This window comes from Oncorhynchus gorbuscha, linkage group LG19 (assembly GCF_021184085.1).
Source record: "Oncorhynchus gorbuscha isolate QuinsamMale2020 ecotype Even-year linkage group LG19, OgorEven_v1.0, whole genome shotgun sequence".
Lineage (NCBI taxonomy): Eukaryota > Metazoa > Chordata > Actinopteri > Salmoniformes > Salmonidae > Oncorhynchus > Oncorhynchus gorbuscha.
In genome coordinates this window covers 18,248,690-18,269,131 of record NC_060191.1, presented here as the reverse complement: position 1 = coordinate 18,269,131, position 20,442 = coordinate 18,248,690, and the positions used below count along the sequence as shown (strand labels likewise).

General features: G+C 47.5%; 1 protein-coding gene across 1 annotated transcript in view; it reads right to left on the bottom strand.

Annotated features, from left to right (window-relative positions):
- Positions 1 to 20,442, bottom strand: part of LOC124006032 (neural-cadherin-like) — a 114,425-nt gene that overhangs the window by 7,859 nt on the left and 86,124 nt on the right. The window contains 16 exon segments of the mRNA XM_046315692.1: positions 760 to 1,013; positions 1,152 to 1,332; positions 1,808 to 2,072; positions 2,163 to 2,329; positions 2,630 to 2,810; positions 3,747 to 3,858; positions 5,107 to 5,234; positions 5,367 to 5,494; positions 6,672 to 6,886; positions 6,987 to 7,264; positions 8,562 to 8,797; positions 9,175 to 9,368; positions 14,606 to 14,699; positions 15,295 to 16,291; positions 16,406 to 17,035; positions 18,745 to 19,028. Coding sequence (XP_046171648.1) covers positions 760 to 1,013; positions 1,152 to 1,332; positions 1,808 to 2,072; positions 2,163 to 2,329; positions 2,630 to 2,810; positions 3,747 to 3,858; positions 5,107 to 5,234; positions 5,367 to 5,494; positions 6,672 to 6,886; positions 6,987 to 7,264; positions 8,562 to 8,797; positions 9,175 to 9,368; positions 14,606 to 14,699; positions 15,295 to 16,291; positions 16,406 to 17,035; positions 18,745 to 19,028 — 4,344 coding nt within the window.

The following is a 20,442-nucleotide window of genomic DNA, read 5'->3' as shown; positions in this document are numbered from 1 at the left end:
GTATTTTCTGGTTTCTGTTGACTCCAACATGGCGGCTAATTTGGCTTCTGTTCTGAGCGCTGTCTCAGATTATTGCATGTGTTGCTTTTTCCGTAAACCTTTTTTGAAATCTGACACAGTGGTTGCATTAAGGAGAGGTATATCTATAATTCCATGTGTATAACTTGTATTTTCATTTACATTTATGATGAGTATTTCTGTTGAAACGATGTGGCTATGCAAAATCACTTGATGTTTTTGGAACTAGTGAATCTAATAAACCAATGTAAACTCAGATTTTTTTATATAAATATGAACTTTATCAAACAAAACATGCATGTATTGTGTACCATGAAGTCCTAAGAGTGTCATCTGATGAAGATAATTCAAGGTTAGTGATTCATTTCATCTTTATTTCTGCTTTTTGTGAAGGCTATATTTCGCTGGAAAATGGCTGTGCTTATTGTGGTTTGGTGGAGATCTAACAATCGTTTGTAGTGCTTTCGCTGAAAAGCCTATTTGAAATTGGAACCTTTGGTGGGATTAACAACAAGATTACCTTTAAAATAATAAAATAAGATAAGATGTTTTAGGAATTGTAATTATGAGATTTCTGTGTTTTGAATATGGCGCCCTCTATTTTCACTGGTAGTTGTCATATCGATCCGGTATTGGGATTGCAGCCATAACAAGTTGCACGCTCAATGTTCCATAAAAACAGATCACTATATGAAGGGTGAAAGGTCATGTGAAGAGAGGGTTTTAGTCGCCCATATTTACCGAAGAAGACGAGCAGACACATGCTGATGACCAGGATGGAGCCCGGGCTGAGGGCGGCCATACGGTGGGCTTTCATCTGGCCCACCTCACACCGCTGACCTCTGAACCCCTCGGGGCAACGGCACTGCCAGCTGTCGGGGGTCAGGGCGTGGCAGGTGCCTCTGTTACGGCAGGCTGAGGGTCCACACGGGGAGGGTACACAGCGGTGGTGGCCTGATGTCTCGTCTGTCACCGTCACCTGCCCACCTGGACACCTGGGAGAGGGCGGAGAACAGGTTTGTTCTTTTAACTATGTCTGTGTCCTTAGCATGTGTAAGATTGTGTGCGTGCGTGTGAGAGAGTGCTTGTACGTGTTTAAATGTGTGTGTGTGTGTGGAGCCAGCCTCACACACCTGCACTGGTGTTTCCTCCACAGGTCCACACAGTAGAGGGGGTTGCGGCAGGGCTTGGCACTGCAGGCGTCTGAGTGACAGCCGGAGGTCACCCCCCTCCGCTCCAACACTGTACTGAACTCTGTACTTTGACCATCCAGAGGGAGGGAGTGGCCGTTCAGCCTCACATCGCGCAAGCAGCCTGCAAGCGAGAGAGGCAGAGAGACTTAATGACTGACAAATACTAATAGGATAACATTCTTACAGATAATCAGAGTGAATCAGAGAACTGTTTTTTGTAATTGCTGTTTCTAAGAAATGTATTTACCTCGGTAAAGTAAAATAAAGGGAAAAAAGGGAAAGATTGAGTAAATAAGATAGAACAAAATGAGGAAAGAAAGATCAGTCATTCCTTGACATGGACCTGTGGCTTATTGACCCAGCCAAAGATACCCACACTGAGAGGTAGAGGGCAGACACACCCAGGGAGAGACAAGGAGGGAGGAGCTCATTACAGTAGAGAGGAGGGGAGGAGTAGAGAAAGGATGAGGTGAAATGATGAGAAGAGAGGATGAAATGAGACAGGAGAATAGATTCAGACAAAGAGGAGACAGAGGAGAAAGAAGAGAGAATCAGTAGAGAAAACATGGAAAGGACAGAAGAGGAGACAATCTTACCCAGGAAGTCAGCAGATTGTCCCGGGGTTGGTCCATTTCCCAGCAGCACACTGGAGGGGTGCACTACAATCTCCCGCCTGTTCCCCATCCAGGCCCTGACCTCCCGCGAGCCACCACCCTGCTCCAGGCGCAGCGTGAAGAGGTTGTCGTGACGATGCAAGCTGGCGAGGACCCACTGGCCCCCGTCGACTCGCTGGCTGGCCAGGTGGAGGGAGTGGGCACCGTCGCCCAGGTTGGCATGCACCGACAGGTGGCCGTCTACGATCTGAGAGAGGACATCAGCAAATGTAGCCACTTTTCACTTTCCAATTGACCAAATTGGATCCTGTGAGTGATGTCACAGCAGGGCACTGACCTCCAGGATGATGTACTCGTTGGCATCGCGGGATGTCATGGAGAGCAGTGTGCCAGTGGTGGAGCGCGTGCGGAGCAGGAGCTGGATGTGTGTACGACGGGGGCTACCTCCCCCCCTCAGCTGGTAGCGTAGCATACTGTCCCTGACGAAGGACCACTCTGGTAGAGCTACAGGGGAGAGAGGCGATATGGTTAATAATCTCTCACACACACATTATTATTTTTTTATTTTATTTTACCTTTATTTAACTAGGCAAGTCAGTTAAGAACAAATTCTTATTTTCAATGACGGCCTAGGAACAGTGGGTTAAATGCCTGTTCAGGGGCAGAACGACAGATTTGTCAGCTCGGGGGTTTAACCTTGCGGTTACTAGTCCAACGCTCTAACCACTAGGCTACCCTGCCGCCCCAACATTCACACACCAAAATACTGCTGTGAAGAACCAGTCCACCAGAAAAGTCACCTACCGTTGTCACACTTGTGCCCACTGTACCCGGGGTGACAGTCACAGCTGAAGGAGCCCCACTCGCCTAGGCAGGTTCCGTGGACGCCACAGGAGGGTCCACTTGCTGTCACACACACCCCGTCTGTCAGGCCACAGCCCGGGGAACTATCCAAGCTCTCCCCCGGAATTCCCAGGTCATACACCTCCAGAGAGAGATGTATATGGATGTCATGGATGTCATTGATGCCCTGTGATGCTCTCATTTCACACCTCATGTCAAATAGGGCTTTATATGTTCAACTTCCAGAGTCAAAATGGGTATTACTGTTGCTGTATATAGTCAACTGTCTGATCCAAAATGGTTATCACTCATGCTGTCCTGCTGTGCTCCTCTCCCCTAACTTTCATGTCAAACATAGGACTGTATATGGTCAACTGTCAACCGTCTGAGCCAAAATGGCCACCACTCCATTCCCGTGTTCCCTCCCTTTCAAATTTCCCAGTAGTGACGCAAAACCACACAAGCTAATCTGCTTTCAGGAATAGTTTATGGAGGAGATGTTCTTTTAATTTATTTCTTATTTGGACTTTGAAATCGTTTTTTGGCCTCAGTTCATAAGCTGTGCTCAATCGACCGTCTGGCCAACTCTCTCCCCCGGCACTCTCAGCCAGTGCCAATAGAAGACACAAAGAGATTTACTCGCTCCCACACACAAGTCGCAAAAGAGACAGAGAAGCTAACACTCTCCCAACTGGAAGACACATACACTGCCTCTCAAAACACTGTAGGAAAAACCCACTCACAAACAAATGAATATTGACAACCCCATAGAGTAAACAGACTTTTAAAAAGCATCTCTTCTTCCCAGGTATATTAATACAGCTGCCAGTCTCCGTCTCCTCTCAGCTCTGTTCATAAACCTGTCACTATCAGTCTGATCGGATAGACAGCTCTGTCACTCTGACGGGGAGCATGAAAACACTGTGACAGTGAGGAAGAGAGGATAGAACTACTAGAGAAGTGGGAAATAAAAGGTGATGGAGGAAGAGGAGGATGTGTGACTTTAATGCAGAGGGAGAGAAAGAAAGAGAAAGCAAGGGAGGGGGGGGGAAGAGAGAGGTTAGGGTAGAGAGGTTACCTTGCTATCAACCACCAGGTTCCTGAAGCAGCCAGTGAAAGCTTTGTAGCGTCTGTGTGTGGAGGTCACCTTCACCCCACCCAGCTGGAGAGGCTGGTTCACATTCAAGAACCTGGAATGGGGAGGAGGGAGATTGGTTTCCATCCAACATTTTTCACAAGCATAGTACATGATGGATCAAAAATGTCATGACAGGCCTGATGGAAACATTTTTCGGTAGACTTTCCAAATGTCGACAAAAAAAAAAAAAAAGCTTTATGTGTCGGTAAAATTAATTATACGAGAAATGTCGATAAAAACGCTTTTATGCACAAATATTAATATAATAAATCATTATATTGAAGTAAACTTGGAGTCACGCGATGACATGTTTTGTAGTCCTCCCACTACGACTCGTTGAGAAAGCATGCAGTTTATTAGGCTACAGATGAAATGGGTTGGTGATGAACTTCACAGGGTGGTGAAAGTTCACAATGATGAGTTTAATGCTCCTTTCAATAAATATCCAGGGTCTTATTCTTGGTGACATGATGATCGATGCTTTGCTGCCAATTGACAAATAATCACGCTCTTTTGTCCATAATAATTGTAACGACAGATTTCCTCCTCATCTGAAGAGGTGTAGCAAGGATCTGACCAAAACGCAGCGTGGTAAGTGTCCATGTTTTAATAGTATAAACTGAACATGACACAATACAAAATAACAACGTGAATATAAATGAAACAGTCCCGTGTGGCACTGACACAGGAAACAAACACCCACAAACCAACAGTGAAACCCAGGCTACCTAAGTATGATTCTCAATCAGAGACAACTAACGACACCTGCCTCTGATTGAGAACCATACTAGGCCGAACAAAAAAACCAAACATAGAAACACAAAACATAGACTGCCCACCCCAACTCACGCCCTGACCAACTAAATAAAGACAAAACAAAGGAAATAAAGGTCAGAACGTGACAATAATAATCTCATCATGTAGGCTATATGTGCTCTCTAGTTAACAGCGTGCAGATAGCGCTATTGGCTAGAGCGCACATGCCAATACCAGAGTGGGCACACTCGCTATATAACAAAAACATTTTTTGAAGGAAAACTATCAGTAGAGTTTAAAATACGATCGAAACCTATTTAACTTGTATTTTTGTATTCAGTACGTGGGAATTTGACCGCAAAATATATTTTTATGTGCACTATGTCATCAGTTTTTGTTTAGCTGATTTTAGAATATTCACATGAAAATCTGTCGCCAATTGGATAGAAACCCAGCTAGTGCTAGCTTGTGCATAATATGGGTGGTCAGTAGTGGTCTTCAGTGGTCTGTAGTATTCTAGTGGTCTACAGTTGTCTCCTCTTACCTCAGGTTGCCAGGGGTCTCTCCAGAAGCCTTGCAGCCAGACTGGTCTGTCTCTAGCACCTCGACCACTAGACCCTCCACCTCATTCACCACTGCCCCCGAACACTGGTCTAGGATCAGTTGAACTGCCTGGATTAAACACATCATATAACACCACCAAGAATGTCAGGTCCTAGCTCAGTTCATAATGTAAGCATCCCAATGAGGATTCCCCCTTCGGCTATTCCCCAATCCCCAACCATTCTGGGAATATGTCTGGACCTTTCCGTCACTGACGATGTCCAGGCGGTGCCATCGGCGGTCCGTGACGGTGGATCTCGCTGGGAGCTGCAGCGTCAGTGATCCTGATCCATGGCTGATGCTGAGGGTCGGAACGCCATTCCTCAATTCTGGAAGAGAGACAGGAAACAGGGATGAGGAGACATAATCACCTTGAGGCTTGAGATCACATAACAGTGGAAACATATTCTGACTCTGCATCAATCAATCTAGTCATTTTCACAAACACATTCTTGGAAACAAGCCAATCTAGCCACCAAGCGCTTAAAACTGTCTGACTCACCAATATACAGAGTTACATTGATGAGTAAGCCGCCTTAAGGTTGCATGAACAGTATGTGTGTGAAAGTGTGTATGACTACATGGTGTGTGACCTGACCAACCTCTGTGTTCTACACTGCTCCTCGGTTGAGCAGAACAAGTGAAAAATGCTTCACCGCAATCAATTCAGCAGCCATGTTTGATTTGCTATCCCCGGAGCGGGGAACTTGGAGCTCGATAATGACAGAGATGAATGCGATGGGGCTACCAAACAGAGTATGTAAGGCCTTTCTAAAGGCCAAACTGGACTCATCTTTCAGGGACATATAGAACCACTGGGATGTGACATTAGGATTAGGGGGGACATGACTTGACATAAAAGCCACATGGCTTATAGGGACCTGAATATGACGCAGGCTTATTTTTTAACCTGTTATTTTACCAGGTAAGTTGACTGAGAACATGTCCTCATTTGCAGCAACGACCTGGGGAATAGTTACAGGGGAGAGGAGGGGGATGAATGAGCCAATTGTAAACTGGGGATTATTAGGTGACCGTGATGGTTTGATGGCCAGATTGGGAATTTAGCCAGGACACCAGGGTTAACACCCCTACTCTTACGATAAGTGCCATGGGGATCTTTAATGACCTTAGAGAGTCAGGACACCCGTTTAACGTCCCATCCGAAAGACGGCACCCTACACAGGGCAGTGTCTGGGGCATTGGGATAATTTTTAGAGGAAAGAGGAAAGAGTGCCTCCTACTGGCCCTCCAACACCACTTCCAGCAGCATCTGGTCTCCCATCCAGGAACTGCCCAGGACCAACCCTGCTTAGCTTCAGAAGCAAGCAAGCTTATGAGGATATGAGTATTCCACCTTCACTAGAGGTTTGATCAAGAGTGCTGGTTGTCAGTCAATCCCCATATTGCTTACCTATCAATTTCCAGACACGTTGAAAGTAGGAAGTTGGAGTAAGTGGGTTGCACTACGGTGTGGTTGTTTTTGTTCAGGCTGTCTGTTCTTACCCAGAGCGATGTAGTCCTCCTGCTCTCCGGCCTGGGCGGGGCCTAGAGGGCCGTTGTAGAGCAGCAGCCCATTGGCTGACTCGGTTATGAACTCTAATGAGATGTGGCTCTGAAAGCAAAGCCTGATGGGAGGGAACCAGGCGTAACCCTGGCCGCGGAAGGTGTGCTTGGTCTGCTGGCACTCAGGCCCGTCAAACATGGGTGGACACTTGCACCTGAACGGCAGGGGAGAAACATTGTGAATGTGTTATTTCTAATGCTAATGCTAATGCTAACAGCGAGAGCTCTTGGTCCAACTGTCTCTGGCCGTTATACCTGTATCCCAACTCGCTGTCCTGACAGGTGCCTCCGTTGAGGCAGGGGTTGCGGGGGTAGGAGGAGCAGGCCTGGTGCAGGCTCTCTCTGGCCCTGCAGCCGCAGCGTGCCTCAGAGGAGGCGGAGACAGACACCAGAGAGGTGTTCCCGGAGCTGAGGGCTGTGGGGGTGAGGCTGAAGGTGACGTCACTGCTGCAGCCGCCCGACTGACTGCAGTCTGTGTAGGGACACTCGTCTATACCCACCTGGGAGATAGACACACCCAGCGCTGCTTCCAACTGAGAGAGGAGGGGGGGGGGGAAAGAGAGAGTCAGTCTAATGCCTGTCAGCGAAATCAAATTGGTTTGATATCATCTTCATATCAGTCTTTCATAGTCTTAATTTAGTCTTAATTTACAGCCAGGTGATGTCTCTGGATGAATTCATTCTAACTCAATCTGACTCCAATGGCTTAAAAGCAACTCACCAGCTCCACCCAAGCTTAACAGGCAGCAGTAAAACTGTCAGTGACACACACTCAGTGTATAAACAACTGCTTCTGGGCAGCGCAACACCCACTACAAAACAGTTTAGGATTTATGGACGAGTGAGGACTTCATAAAGACTCAGACGTTCTCTCCTGTCATCCCTCTTTTTCTCTCCATCCATCTCTCTCCCTTTCTGTTCCCCCGGCGCAAGCTTGGGTCACCAGCTGCTATCTCATGCCTTAAATGGATATGAAAGATTTACACACACCGCCGCTGTGCGCGTGTGATTAAGTGTGTGTGAGAGTTTAAATGTGTGCGCGTGTGAGTGATGAAATATGTATGTTGTTGAGCATGGTGTCAATGTGGGTGTTTAAGTGTGTGTGAGTTTATTTTTAGTAGTGCATCACTGTGTGTGAGATAGTGTGAATGTTTGTAACGTTGTCTAGTGTGAAGCTTTATGCGTATTCAGACTCTTATATGAGAGACTTAGTGTGTATCCCGTCTTTACCTTAGCTTTATGCGTATTCAGACTCTTATATGAGAGACTTAGTGTGTATCCCGTCTTTACCTTAGCTTTATGCGTATTCAGACTCTTATATGAGAGACTTAGTGTGTATCCCGTCTTTACCTTAGCTTTATGCGTATTCAGACTCTTATATGAGAGACTTAGTGTGTATCCCGTCTTTACCTTAGCTTTATGCGTATTCAGACTCTTATATGAGAGACTTAGTGTGTATCCCGTCTTTACCTTAGCTTTATGCGTATTCAGACTCTTATATGAGAGACTTAGTGTGTATCCCGTCTTTACCTTAGCTTTATGCGTATTCAGACTCTTATATGAGAGACTTAGTGTGTATCCCGTCTTTACCTTAGCTTTATGCGTATTCAGACTCTTATATGAGAGACTTAGTGTGTATCCCGTCTTTACCTTAGCTTTATGCGTATTCAGACTCTTATATGAGAGACTTAGTGTGTATCCCGTCTTTACCTTAGCTTTATGCGTATTCAGACTCTTATATGAGAGACTTAGTGTGTATCCCGTCTTTACCTTAGCTTTATGCGTATTCAGACTCTTATATGAGAGACTTAGTGTGTATCCCGTCTTTACCTTAGCTTTATGCGCCATCACATTGCCGTGGAGTTTCTCTGCCTTGTAGTACGGCGAGCCATGGGCGGCGAACCACACGTTGATCTCGTTCTCACCCTGGCGGTTGCCATTGGCGACAGAGAAGACGTGGACGTTGTCCCGGTCGGTCTGGAGAAGCTCGGAGAGGAGACGACCCAGGCGGGAGAAAGAACTCTCCTGACCCGGTGCACTACTGAAGAACTGTTCCACTGTGATGTCTGCCCAACAGGATGGGGGGGGTTGAATGGTCAGGACACTCAATTGATCATTTTGTAGTTCAACACACCACAAAGTGGAATGTTCCTTGCAAAACACTCCCCTGCCCAATGTTCTACAGGTAATGATAGAACAGATCAGTTGGATGTATGTAAATGCTCAGCTGGTGTCTGGGGGTGATATGAACCTCGACCGTAGGGACCTATTAGATACAAGAAAACCTGCCACACAGCACTCTGGCATGCATGTCATCACACGTGACACGGTTACTATGGAAACATTATGACAGCATTAGCTCCTTATGGGCTGTGGTCAGTGACCACGAAAAAGAGTGAAAAGTGAGAATGTTGGCTGATACACTAGGGTGCAAAACACTCACTGGACAGGCGCAAAGAGCCAGCGTTCTGGACCGCCTCCTCGTCCAGCTCCATGACGACGACCTCTGCAGTGGAGGTCACGTCGGGCCAGGTCTTGTCGGAGACACGCACCTCGAGGCTGTAGGAACCCACCGGCACAGGGGCCCCCTCTCTGATAATCAACTGGCCTGAGTTGTGGTTCAGACTGAACAACCCGCTGAGAGAGGGAGGAGGGAGGAGGAGATGGAGGGAGAGAGCGAGATAGAGGGAGAGAGAAATGGAAGAAGATCGAGAGAAAAGGGAGGTAGTGGGCATAGAAGTAAAAGAGAGGGGGGGGGGGGGGGGTGAGAACAGAGAGTAAGAGAGATCAGCAGTAGTCCCCCCCGGTGTTCATCCATGCAGGACTATCCCTGGCCTCCCTCCATGCTCACCATCTCACATTAAAACACTGAACTGTCCAGGGAGACAGCCACATGCATTATAGATGGCTTCACTATCAGTATCAATGCAACCCCCTCTTCCCTACCTCTCCTCCACTCTACCAACACCCCTCCCTCCTCCCACCTAGCCCCCTGTTAACTCCATTTCTCTATTCCCTGCATACCCAGTTCAGTGTTCACTCTATCAAAAACCTTTTCCCAGCCTCTTGGGTTCCTTCTACGTCTCTCTGTCTACTCCCCTTAGACACCTTCTCACTACACTAACCCCACCAGCCCGACCTAAGCCCCATGTTAATACTGCAGAACTTTCTATCCTCTCCTGCTCCTAAAGTCTACTTCTCACTTCTCTAACTTTTCTTACTCACATGTCCTTGTTCCCTCTATTACAGTGACTCTTCTCCTTCCCAGCTATCTACTCATATCTTCTCTCCCCTTCCATCTATCATCCCTCTATTTCCTTGGCCCCTGTCCACTCTGGTCCTTATCACTGGCTCAGATCATGACAAGGGAATGATGATGGTTCTGCTGTGACTATCTCCATCTACCTCACTCTCTCCTCATCTCTCAAGTTAGAGGTCAATGCCAAGGAGTTCATCTGATGTCTTTCAGAATGTCTCTGTTTTTGAAGCTTCCGTCTCTACTGAAGATGGAGGAGGGGGGGGGGGCATTTCTAAGAGTAGGGAATGCCCATGTGGACAAAGAAAGAAGCAGTACAGTATGTAAGCTCAGCTCTATAGAGCCTTTGTACAACTGGAGCAACATACACATGTTTATGGCTGCATTATTGTTTTAGCATCACATTGTTTGATGGCACACCAGGGTAAGTACCCTCACACACTGGCCCACGATCAAACATGTCTACCCAGACTATTCACATTGCCCCCTCCCCTCTCCACACCACTGCCAATTTATGTTGTCATCTATGCAGAGTCACTTGAATGAACTCTACCTACATGTACATACTACCTCCACTAACCGGTGCCCCCCACACTGACTCTGTACTGCCACCCTCCTGTATATGTTGTTATTTCTTACTGCTCCTCTTGAATGAACTCTACCTACATGTACATACTACCTCCACTAACCAGTGCCACCCCCTGTATATGTTGTTATTTCACTGACTCTGTACATACTACCTCCCACCCTCCTGTATATGTTGTTATTTCTTACTGCTCCTCTTGAATGAACTCTACCTACATGTACATACTACCTCCACTAACCGGTGCCCCCCCACACTGACTCTGTACTGCCACCCTCCTGTATATGTTGTTATTTCTTACTGCTCCTCTTGAATTACTTGTTACTTTTATCTGTTATTCTTATTCCGGATTTTTTGAAACAGCTCTGTCGGTTAGGGGCTCGTAAGTAAGCGTTTCACTGTAAGGTCTACTACACCTGTTGTATTCGGCGCATGTGACTAATTCAATTGAATTTGATTTGAAAAGAGGTTTGAAAAGGTGCCGTAGCTCTCTCTTACATAACAGTAAATTCTGGCTATGCATGGCCCGTGACCTTCAGAAGTCAGGCCAAACGAGGTAATCAACTGAGCCATAAGAACATTAAACCCGCTGGCCCAATCGAAGAGGTGCTGAGCTGGAGAGAGATGTGTGTTATGTCTTCTCTCCCCGGGAGACCAGGTTAACAGGTTAATGTAATACATTAACGAATCCCTGTTTGCAGAGCTAGCCGGGGCAAACATGCAACACAGCACTTTGGAGACAGAAAACAAATAGGCTTCAAATCATCATCTACAGGGATGGCTGGTAGGTATAATGAAATGATCCATATAGTTTGGTCCTTCGAGACGCATTGGGATCTGCTGACTGGGGATTCAACATGGTTATGGCTCTTTCTTGCTCACTTTCTCTCTCTCTCTGTCGTTCCTTGTCATCTTTTCATGTGCTTACTAGTTCTCCAGATTACTGTCACGCCTTGGTCTTAGTGTTTTGTGTTCTTGTTGATTGTTTGGTCAGGCCAGGGTGTGACATGGGTTTGTTTTGTTGTATTTCGTATTGAGGTTTTGTGGTTATTGGGATTGCGGCTGAGTAGGGGTGTTGTATGGGCTTGGCTTCCTGAGGCGGTTCTCAATCAGAGTCAGGTGATTCTCGTTGTCTCTGATTGGGAACCGTATTTAGGTAGCCTGGGTTTCGCTTTGTATTTCGTGGGTGATTGTTCCTGTCTCTGTGTAGTTTCACCAGATAGGCTGTAATTAGGTTTTCACGTTCCGTTTTGTTGTTTTGTATTTGTATCAGTTATTTCATGTATCGCTCTTCATTTATTAAAGACATGAGTAACCACCACGCTGCATTTCGGTCCGACTTTCTTTCGACAAACGAAGAACGCCGCTACAGAATCACCCACCACACACGGACCGAGCAGCGTGTTAACAGGCAGGAGCCAAAGGAGAGGCAACAGAAGAAGCTGCAGTGGGAGAGGCTGCACCACTTGGAGAATTGGACATGGGAGGAAGAACTGGACGGAAAAGGACCCTGGGCACAGCCTGGTGAATATCGCCGCCCCAAGGAGGAACTAGAGGCGAAGAAAGCAGAGAGGCGCTGGTATGAGGAGGCAGCACGGCGACGTGGATGGAAGCCCGGGAATCAGCCCCAAAAATGTCTTGTGGGGGGGGGGCTTACAGGGAGTATGGCTACGCCAGGTAGGAGACCTGCGCAAACTCCCTGTGCTTACCGGGGGGCTAGAGAGACCGGGCAGGCACCGTGTTATGCTATGGAGCGCACAGTGTTTCCAGTGCGGGTGCATAGCCCGGTACGGTTCATACCAGCCCTTCGTATTGGCCGGGCTAGAGTGGGCATCGAGCCAGGTAAGGTTGGGCAGGCTCGGTGCTCAAGAGCTCCAGTGCGCCTGCACGGTCCGGTCTATCCAGAGCCACCTCCACACACCAGTCCTCCGGTAGCAGCTCCCCGCAACAGGCTTCCTGTGCGTGTCCTCGGCCCAGTACCATCAGTGCCAGCACCACGCACCAGGCCTTCAGTGCGCCTCGCCTGTTCAGCGCTATCAGAGCCTTCCTTCCCTCCTGCGCTGTCGGAGTCTCCCGCCTGTTCAGCGCTATCAGAGCCTTCCTCCTCTACAGCGCTGCTGGAGTCTCCTGTCTGTTCAGCGCTATCAGAGCCTTTCTCCTCTCCTGCGCTGTCGGAGTCTCCCGCCTGTTCAGCGCTATCAGAGCCTTCCTCCTCTACAGCGCTGCCGGAGCCTCCTGCCTGTTCAGAGCAGCCTGAGCTGTCAGTCTGCATGAAGCAGCCAGAGCTGTCAGTCTGCATGAAGCAGCCAGAGCTGTCAGTCTGCATGAAGCAGCCAGAGCTGTCAGTCTGCAAAGAGCTGTCAGTCTGCAAAGATCTGCCAGTCTGCAAGGAGCTGTCAGTCTGCAGGGTGCTGTCAGCCTGCATGGAGCAGTCAGAGCTGTCAGTCTGTATGAGGCAGCCAGAGCTGTCAGTCTGTATGAAGCAGTCAGAGCTGTCATCCTGCATGGAGCAGTCAGAGCTGTCAGTCTGCATGAAGCAGCCAGAGCTGTCAGTCTGCATGAAGCAGCCAGAGCTGTCAGTCTGCAAAGAGCTGCCAGTCTGCATAGAGCAGCTAGATCCGCCAGTCAGCCATGATCTTCTAGATCTGCCAGTCAACCAGATTCTTCCAGATCTGCCAGTCAACCAGTCTCTTCCAGATCTGCCAGTCTGCATAGAGCAGCTAGATCTGCCAGTCAACCAGAATCTTCCAGATCTGCTAGTCAACCAGAATCTTCCAGATCCGCCAGCCAGCCAGGATCTACCGGAGCCTACTACCTGCCTGAGCTTCATCTCAGTACTGTGCTTCCTCTCAGTACTGGGCTTCCTCTCAGTACTGGGCTTTCTCTCAGTACTGGGCTTCCCCTCAGTCCAGGGCTGCCCCTCAGTTCCGGGCTGCCCCTCAGTCCCGAGCTGCCCCTCAGTCCCGAGCTGCCCCTCAGTCCCGAGCTGCCCCTCAGTCACGAGCTGCTCCTCAGTTCAGTGGGGTTCTGGGTGAGGACTATTAGGCCATGGTCGGCGGCGAGGGTGGATTATCCCGGGACGCGAAGGGGAGGAACTATGACTTTAATGGAGTGGGGTCCACGTCCCGAGCCGGAACCGCCACCATGGACAAACGCCCACCCGGACCCTCCCTATGGTTTTGAGGTGCGTCCGGGAGTCCGCACCTTAGGGGGTCACGCCTTGGTCTTAGTGTTTTGTGTTTTCGTTGATTGTTTGGTCAGGCCAGGGTGTGACATGGGTTTGTTTTGTTGTATTTCGTATTGGGGTTTTGTGGTTATTGGGATTGCGGCTGAGTAGGGGTGTTGTATGGGCTTGGCTGCCTGAGGCGGTTCTCAATCAGAGTCAGGAGATTCTCGTTGTCTCTGATTGGGAACCGTATTTAGGTAGCCTGGGTTTCGCTTTGTATTTCGTGGGTGATTGTTCCTGTCTCTGTGTAGTTTCACCAGATAGGCTGTAATTAGGTTTTCACGTTTTGTTTTGTTGTTTTGTATTTGTATCAGTTATTTCATGTATCGCTCTTCATTTATTAAAGACATGAGTAACCACCACGCTGCATTTCGGTCCGACTTTCTTTCGACAAACAAAGAACGCCGTTACAATTACAGGTGTTTCATTAGAGGGAGAGGTGCGAGCAGCGTAATCAGCTTCTTTTCAGTGCACACCAAACATTGCGCACCCATCAAACAAAACCAGAGCGTCGTTCCTCGCTTCACTGAGAATTTTCAATACAATTCTTTATGAAGTATTAATAATGGTGCTCCTGACAATTCATATCTCCCTTTCTCTCTCTCTTCCAATCTATTTCTACTTTCTATGTTTCTCTCACACGGCCTTTTCTCCTTCCCCTAACATTTATCTTTCTCTCCTTTTACATTCTGTCTCTCTCTTTCAATCCCACACTTTTCTCCCCTCTTTTTGTACACTCTTTTTGTCGTATTCTCTTTTCCTCACTGTGGCCGGGGTTCATTCCAACTTTAGTGAGGAGATCAAAGTACCTGGGGGGTTTGCCTTTGAATCTGTAAACCTTTTCGCTCCAGTCATCAAGGTCAGGGGATTGAACCTGTCCAAGCACTGTTGTGGGGAGAACACCTACGGGGGAAAACTCAGAATTAGGTGCGGGAAGACAACACCACCCTGTGGTACACCTAAAGCTCTCAGAGTGAGAGAAAGAAAAAAAGAGAGAGGAGGAGGAGGAGGGGAGGAGGAGGAGGAGGGGAGAAGATAAGTTGGAGAGCGTCACCTCGTTAGCACATATGGACACGGTTTTGAAGACACAGCAGGGGAAGTGCACACATTAGCATGTTAGCTCCCGTTTCCCCTCCAAAAAGCTAAATGGAGTGCTGTAATCCCCTTAGGCATGAAATAAAATAAAACATGTAATGGCTCCTGTTTATATGCCTATCAAAGCCGGGACTTAAGCTTAAGTAAATTGTTTGCTTCATGGCATTTTGGAAATACATGAGGAATTCTTATTAGAGGGTTAATGTACTTTCATCTGGCAAAACACCTACAGAGAATGTACAAAAAATACATTATAGAAAACCAGAGTTTTTCCAGCAGTAACAGCAAGCTGACAGATGGCCTGAAATTCTAAATAAGTGATGTGGGGCTTCAAGAGGCCATACACATTCAACTGTGACATGTAGTGTTGTAACAACATCAGCAGAATACTGGAAAAACATACCCTGGTAGCTGTACACAAAGAAGTCTGTGTGGCCCGGAGAGTGGGCGTGGTCATTCCTGTCGCCGATGACAACCGTCAGTGTGCTGGTTGAGCTCATTGGGGGAGAGCCGCTGTCAATCATGAGAATGGGAAGGCGGTACTCCTTCTGGCGTTCACGGTCAAAGGTTCGCAGGGTAGTCAGTGCAGCGCTACCGTTGCGCAGGTCAGTCAGGTTGAAATTGGTAGCATCGGAGGTTAACATCAGGAGACGGATGGAAAATGGCCCACCATTGGGTGAGGAGTCGCGGTCGGCTGCGTGGAGAAGCAGGGATGTATCGTTTATTCTCACCGCCTGGGGGGCAGCCATGTTTTCCCACACAATGGGCTTATAGGGCACCTCAAACTCCGGCCCGTTGTCATTGACGTCCAGTACAGTAACCATGACGATGGCGGTGCCGGTGAGTGGCGGGATGCCCGTGTCGGTGGCCAGGACCATGAGTCTGTGCTGGGATACCATTTCCCGGTCCAGAGAGTCTGCCACTACCACCCAGCCTGACTGGTCCACCAGGAACTGCCCGTTGGGGTCAGACTCTTTGGCAATGCTGTAGGAGAAGCGGCCATTTAGTCCTGAGTCCAGATCGGCAGCGGTGACTTGAGCCACAATGGTGCCAACAGACACGTCCTCAGACATGGCAGGAGCCTCATAGAACTGTGGGAAGAAGATGGGTGCGTGGTCGTTGGAATCCTCCACCTGAACCAGGCAGTATGCCAGGCTGAAGAAGTCTGCATCTTCTGCCTTCAAAGTCAAGTTGAACGTTCTCTCGTGGGGCTTTTCAAAGTCCATCTTCTTCTTCAGCCGCACCACACCACGCCGGTTCGCCTTGTCCGTCTCCACAAAGAACTTCCTGTCCTCGTCACCTCCGACGATGCTGAAAGTGACCACTGCGTTCTCACCCTGGTCGCCATCGCTGGCGGAGACTGCCAGTACCTCGCTGTTTATCTCTAGGTCCTCTGTCACCTATTAATGTTGATAAAAAATTACATGAAAATATTGATAACAAAATACTCATCAAACATATTACAGAGCAACAGTGTTGGGGGGAACATGTGTGTTTTGAGCAGGTGAACAAACCTGGGCAGTGTAGACCCTCTGGGTGAAGACTGGTGGATGGTCATTCACATCTGATACCATGATAGTAGCCGTTCCAGTCCCGGACAAGCCCCCACCATCCCTGGCCTCAACCACAACCAGATAGCGGTCCTCCGCCTCACGGTCCAGAGACCGTAGAACTGTACTGATGGTTCCAGTTGAAGGGTTGATGGAGAACAGATTGAGGTTGATCTCGTTGCGAACGTTTTGTACGATGCGGTAGGTCAGTATGGCGTTCTTCCCGGCCTTGGGGTCATCTAAATCCGTGGCCCTCATCTCCATCACTGAGGTGTCGGCGGGAGAGTTCTCAGGCACGTGGCCAACAAAGCAGCCTGAAGAGTCTGGCGCCGGACATGGGAAGACTGGTGCGTTGTCATTGATGTCATGAACTTCCAAAAGGACGTCAGCAAAGCCAGTGAGTCCCGCTCCTCCTTCATCGGTGGCCAGGACCAGGAAACGCCAGGCTGGGCGCTCCTCACGGTCCAAACGGTGTTGGGCGTAGATGCGGCCCGTACGCTCATCGATGGTGAACTCGCTGCCGGCTCCCTGGCCGTGGAGTGAGTATCGCAGGGCGCTCTGGTCTGCCTCCTGGTCTGGGTCGGTTGCTGAAACCTACAAACAGGAAAACCACAAAAAAAATTGCATTAGACAGTAGGGCCGGATAGTCTGCTGTGTATTTTTCTTTTCAATGAAGTTAGCTATGAATATACGATTTGATTTAACCAATTCTGTTGATTTACGGATATTCTGCCTCTTCAGATTCCATCTGGTTCCAAAAATAGGACATGAAAAGAGCATTGATTGCAGTAGCCAATATACAGTCTGTTGCCTTAGAACAAAAAGAAGACTATTTTCCTTGTTTCCTCTATAGATAATTAACCTGCCTTCATGTTATCTCTGTGTGAAGGACAAGCTCAGACACTTCCCCCCACATCTATCACCAGAACGCACAATGCAATTAAAAGTTAATAGATGCCAGCAAAAGAAGAAATATACTTTCTTTCTTCCTCTCTTCTCCTCTCACCGGAGGGTTTGTTTACAAAAGCCTTTGAAAGTTTATCTTTTTTTCTCTCTCCATTTCCTGACAATGCAATGAGAAGACAATATCGAGACACTGTGCGGCGTACGACAGCGAAGGCCAGGTAAATACTCATTTCAAATTGGATTTCCTATCTTTTTTTCTTTCGGCAGGATTGTATTCATATACAGAGCGAAGGAAATTCGGGGAGAGGATGGCTGCCTGCCACACACTGGAAACTATTAAGTGCATTAGAGGGGAACTGAGTGCACATCAAATCAATTCCAACTCCAGGAAAGCCGCCCTGGGTTGAATACTGTGACACATGCCTCTCTCTCCAGGATTACTTCCATGCCCTCATGAATCGTACTCCTTTTTAATCTGATTTACCTTGGCGACATGCACATACAGTATTACTGGGAATTAGTGGGAATAGGTGTGACGAAACTAGGCTGGGTACACAATGAAAGCCTAAGAAAAAGCAGGAGGCTCCACAACTATTTATCGTGGGTAAACTGTGGGTGCTCATGTTGAGTAGTATTAGGTATCAACACTTTAGGATAGGAGTATAACATTGGAGCCTATTTGATTTCACATAATGTCCACATGTGTGATGAGTTACTGTATATATTATGCTTCTTGAGAGGTGAAACCAAAGCCACATTTCCATCAATGGGTGGACTGCATTCACTTCCATTCTATTAAATGTTTTAATACAGCATGTATAAAACAGAACTTCCTCACAGCAAGTTTAGCTTGATCAAAAAAGGCTTTCAAATATCAGTTGTCATATGTCGTTGTTACAAAGGGGCTATGTATGAATGGCCTCTGACCTCCAGCTAAAGACAGGAGGCTCTGTAAGTTAATGGAACAACCTAATGGTGTAATGCACTGTTTATGTGGCTGTTATAAGAGGTAAACCAGTATGTATGGACTAGAGCAGGGATCATCAACTAGATTCAGTTGCGGGACAATTATTTTCTTGAGCGGATGGTCAGGGGCCGGTACATAATTACAAATAAACTGAAAATTGAGCGCAAGAAACCCAAACATATATACTATTTGACTAAAACATAATAATTTCAAACCTTGCTTACATTTGTATATGGGTGTCTCTCTAGTACGTGTCAGAGTTCCAAAATTAAAATAATTTGCAGCTGATTTCCTGGTGTTGAAAATAAAATATTTAAAAACAAATTTGCCCAGAAAACTTGGGGAACCAAATAAAACCACCTGCGGTCCAAATTCGGCCCATGAGCCGCCAGTTGGGGAACCCTGGCCTATAGTATGTATAACATCTGACCTCCAGCACGAAGACGGGCAACTCGGTCAGCTCCTCTGTGACAGCGGCATGGTACTCTGTCTGGCCGAAGACAGGCGCCTCGTCGTTGCGGTTCACCACCTGGACCACCACTAGGCTCTCATTCTCCCATTTCCCGTCGGAGGCCACCAGTCTCAGCTCGTAGCGTTGCTCCATCTCGTAGTCTAAATGCTGGGCCACAAAGATGGTCCCCACCTCTGGCTCCACGTCAAAGGTGCCCATGGTGTTGCCAGAGGTGATCTGGTAGCGGAGCTTGGCGTTGGCACCTGGACAAGGAGATATGGCTGTTTCAAAATTGCTTTTATTGGTTAGACAAGGTAGAACTAGTAGTCCATGATAGAGGAGGAGAAAGGAGGACATAGTTACAGGCAGTATGCTGTGGTATGTGTGTGCTCACTCTCACACAAGCCTACAGGCTGACAATCTGCACACGTACAAACACGTGCCGCACAAAATCTCAAAAACAACCTCACACTTCCAACAGCCCTCCACATTAAAGAACAACCCACCCAATACCCTCTCTGAGTCACACAATGCCATCCGACTATCAAATATTTTGGAGGAAAACATCAGATTCTCTCACAGTGGGCCTCATTAGACAGAATACAGAAGGCAGTGAGGGTTGGTCTCACCCACCCCCACCTCAACTTTGTCTCAGGCACCACCCGTCCTCCTCCCTCCCTGGCCCTTCATGTCCTCAGTGGGTTCAGTTAAAAATACACACAACAAATGAACATAGAGTACCAGTCAAAAGTTTGTACACACCTATTGATTCCATTTTTCTTTATGTTTACTATTTTCTACATTGTAGAATAATAGTAAAGACATCAAAACTATTAAATAACATATAAGGAATCATGCAGTAACCAAAAAAGTGTTAAACAAATATATTTGAGATTCTTCAAAGTAGCCACCCTTTTGCTGTGATGACAGCTTTGCACACTCTTGGCATTCTCTCAACCAGCCTTCATGAAGTAGTCACCTGGAATGCATAGTAAAAATAAAGAAAAATCCTTGAATGAGTAGGTGTGTGCAAACCTTTGACTGGTACTGTACACTGTATACTCTCACGCATGCATGCACAAATCTTTCTAACTTCCTCTCTTCTTTTATCTCATTTATCTCTCTTATCCTCACCAAATATATTATCTCCTCTCCTCTTCACTCCCCCATTCCTCCGCTCTAACCTCATCCACTCTACCGCTGTCAACCCTAATCAGATACCCCATCAGAAGCGGAGAGGAGAGGGCTAGGTCGGGATGGCGTTCCCGGTCTGGGAAATGGGAATAATGAGATGGGATCAAAGGAGTCTGAATCCTGACTGCTGGTGTCTGTCATGTTAGAGTGCTGGGTGCTCCATTGTGGAGCTCCACAGTGGGACCTTCATACTAGTCCTTATAAAGCTATGCAAGAGCTGAATAAGGACATGGTTGGGGTTCTACAGTAGTTAGGAGTCTGATGAGTAGAGATGTATGAAAAGGATTGTCAAGAATGCAGATGTGCACAAGGCTGGATGATTTACACTAAACATGACACATTCCATTCCATAAACAATCTCCATTTCATATTGTACTAGTTCCTGCACCAGCTTCCCACCCCCACGCTCAGACATATGCGCATAAACACAAACACACACTGTTTCTCTCTCTCTCTCACTCTTTCTTTTTCTCTTTCTCTCTC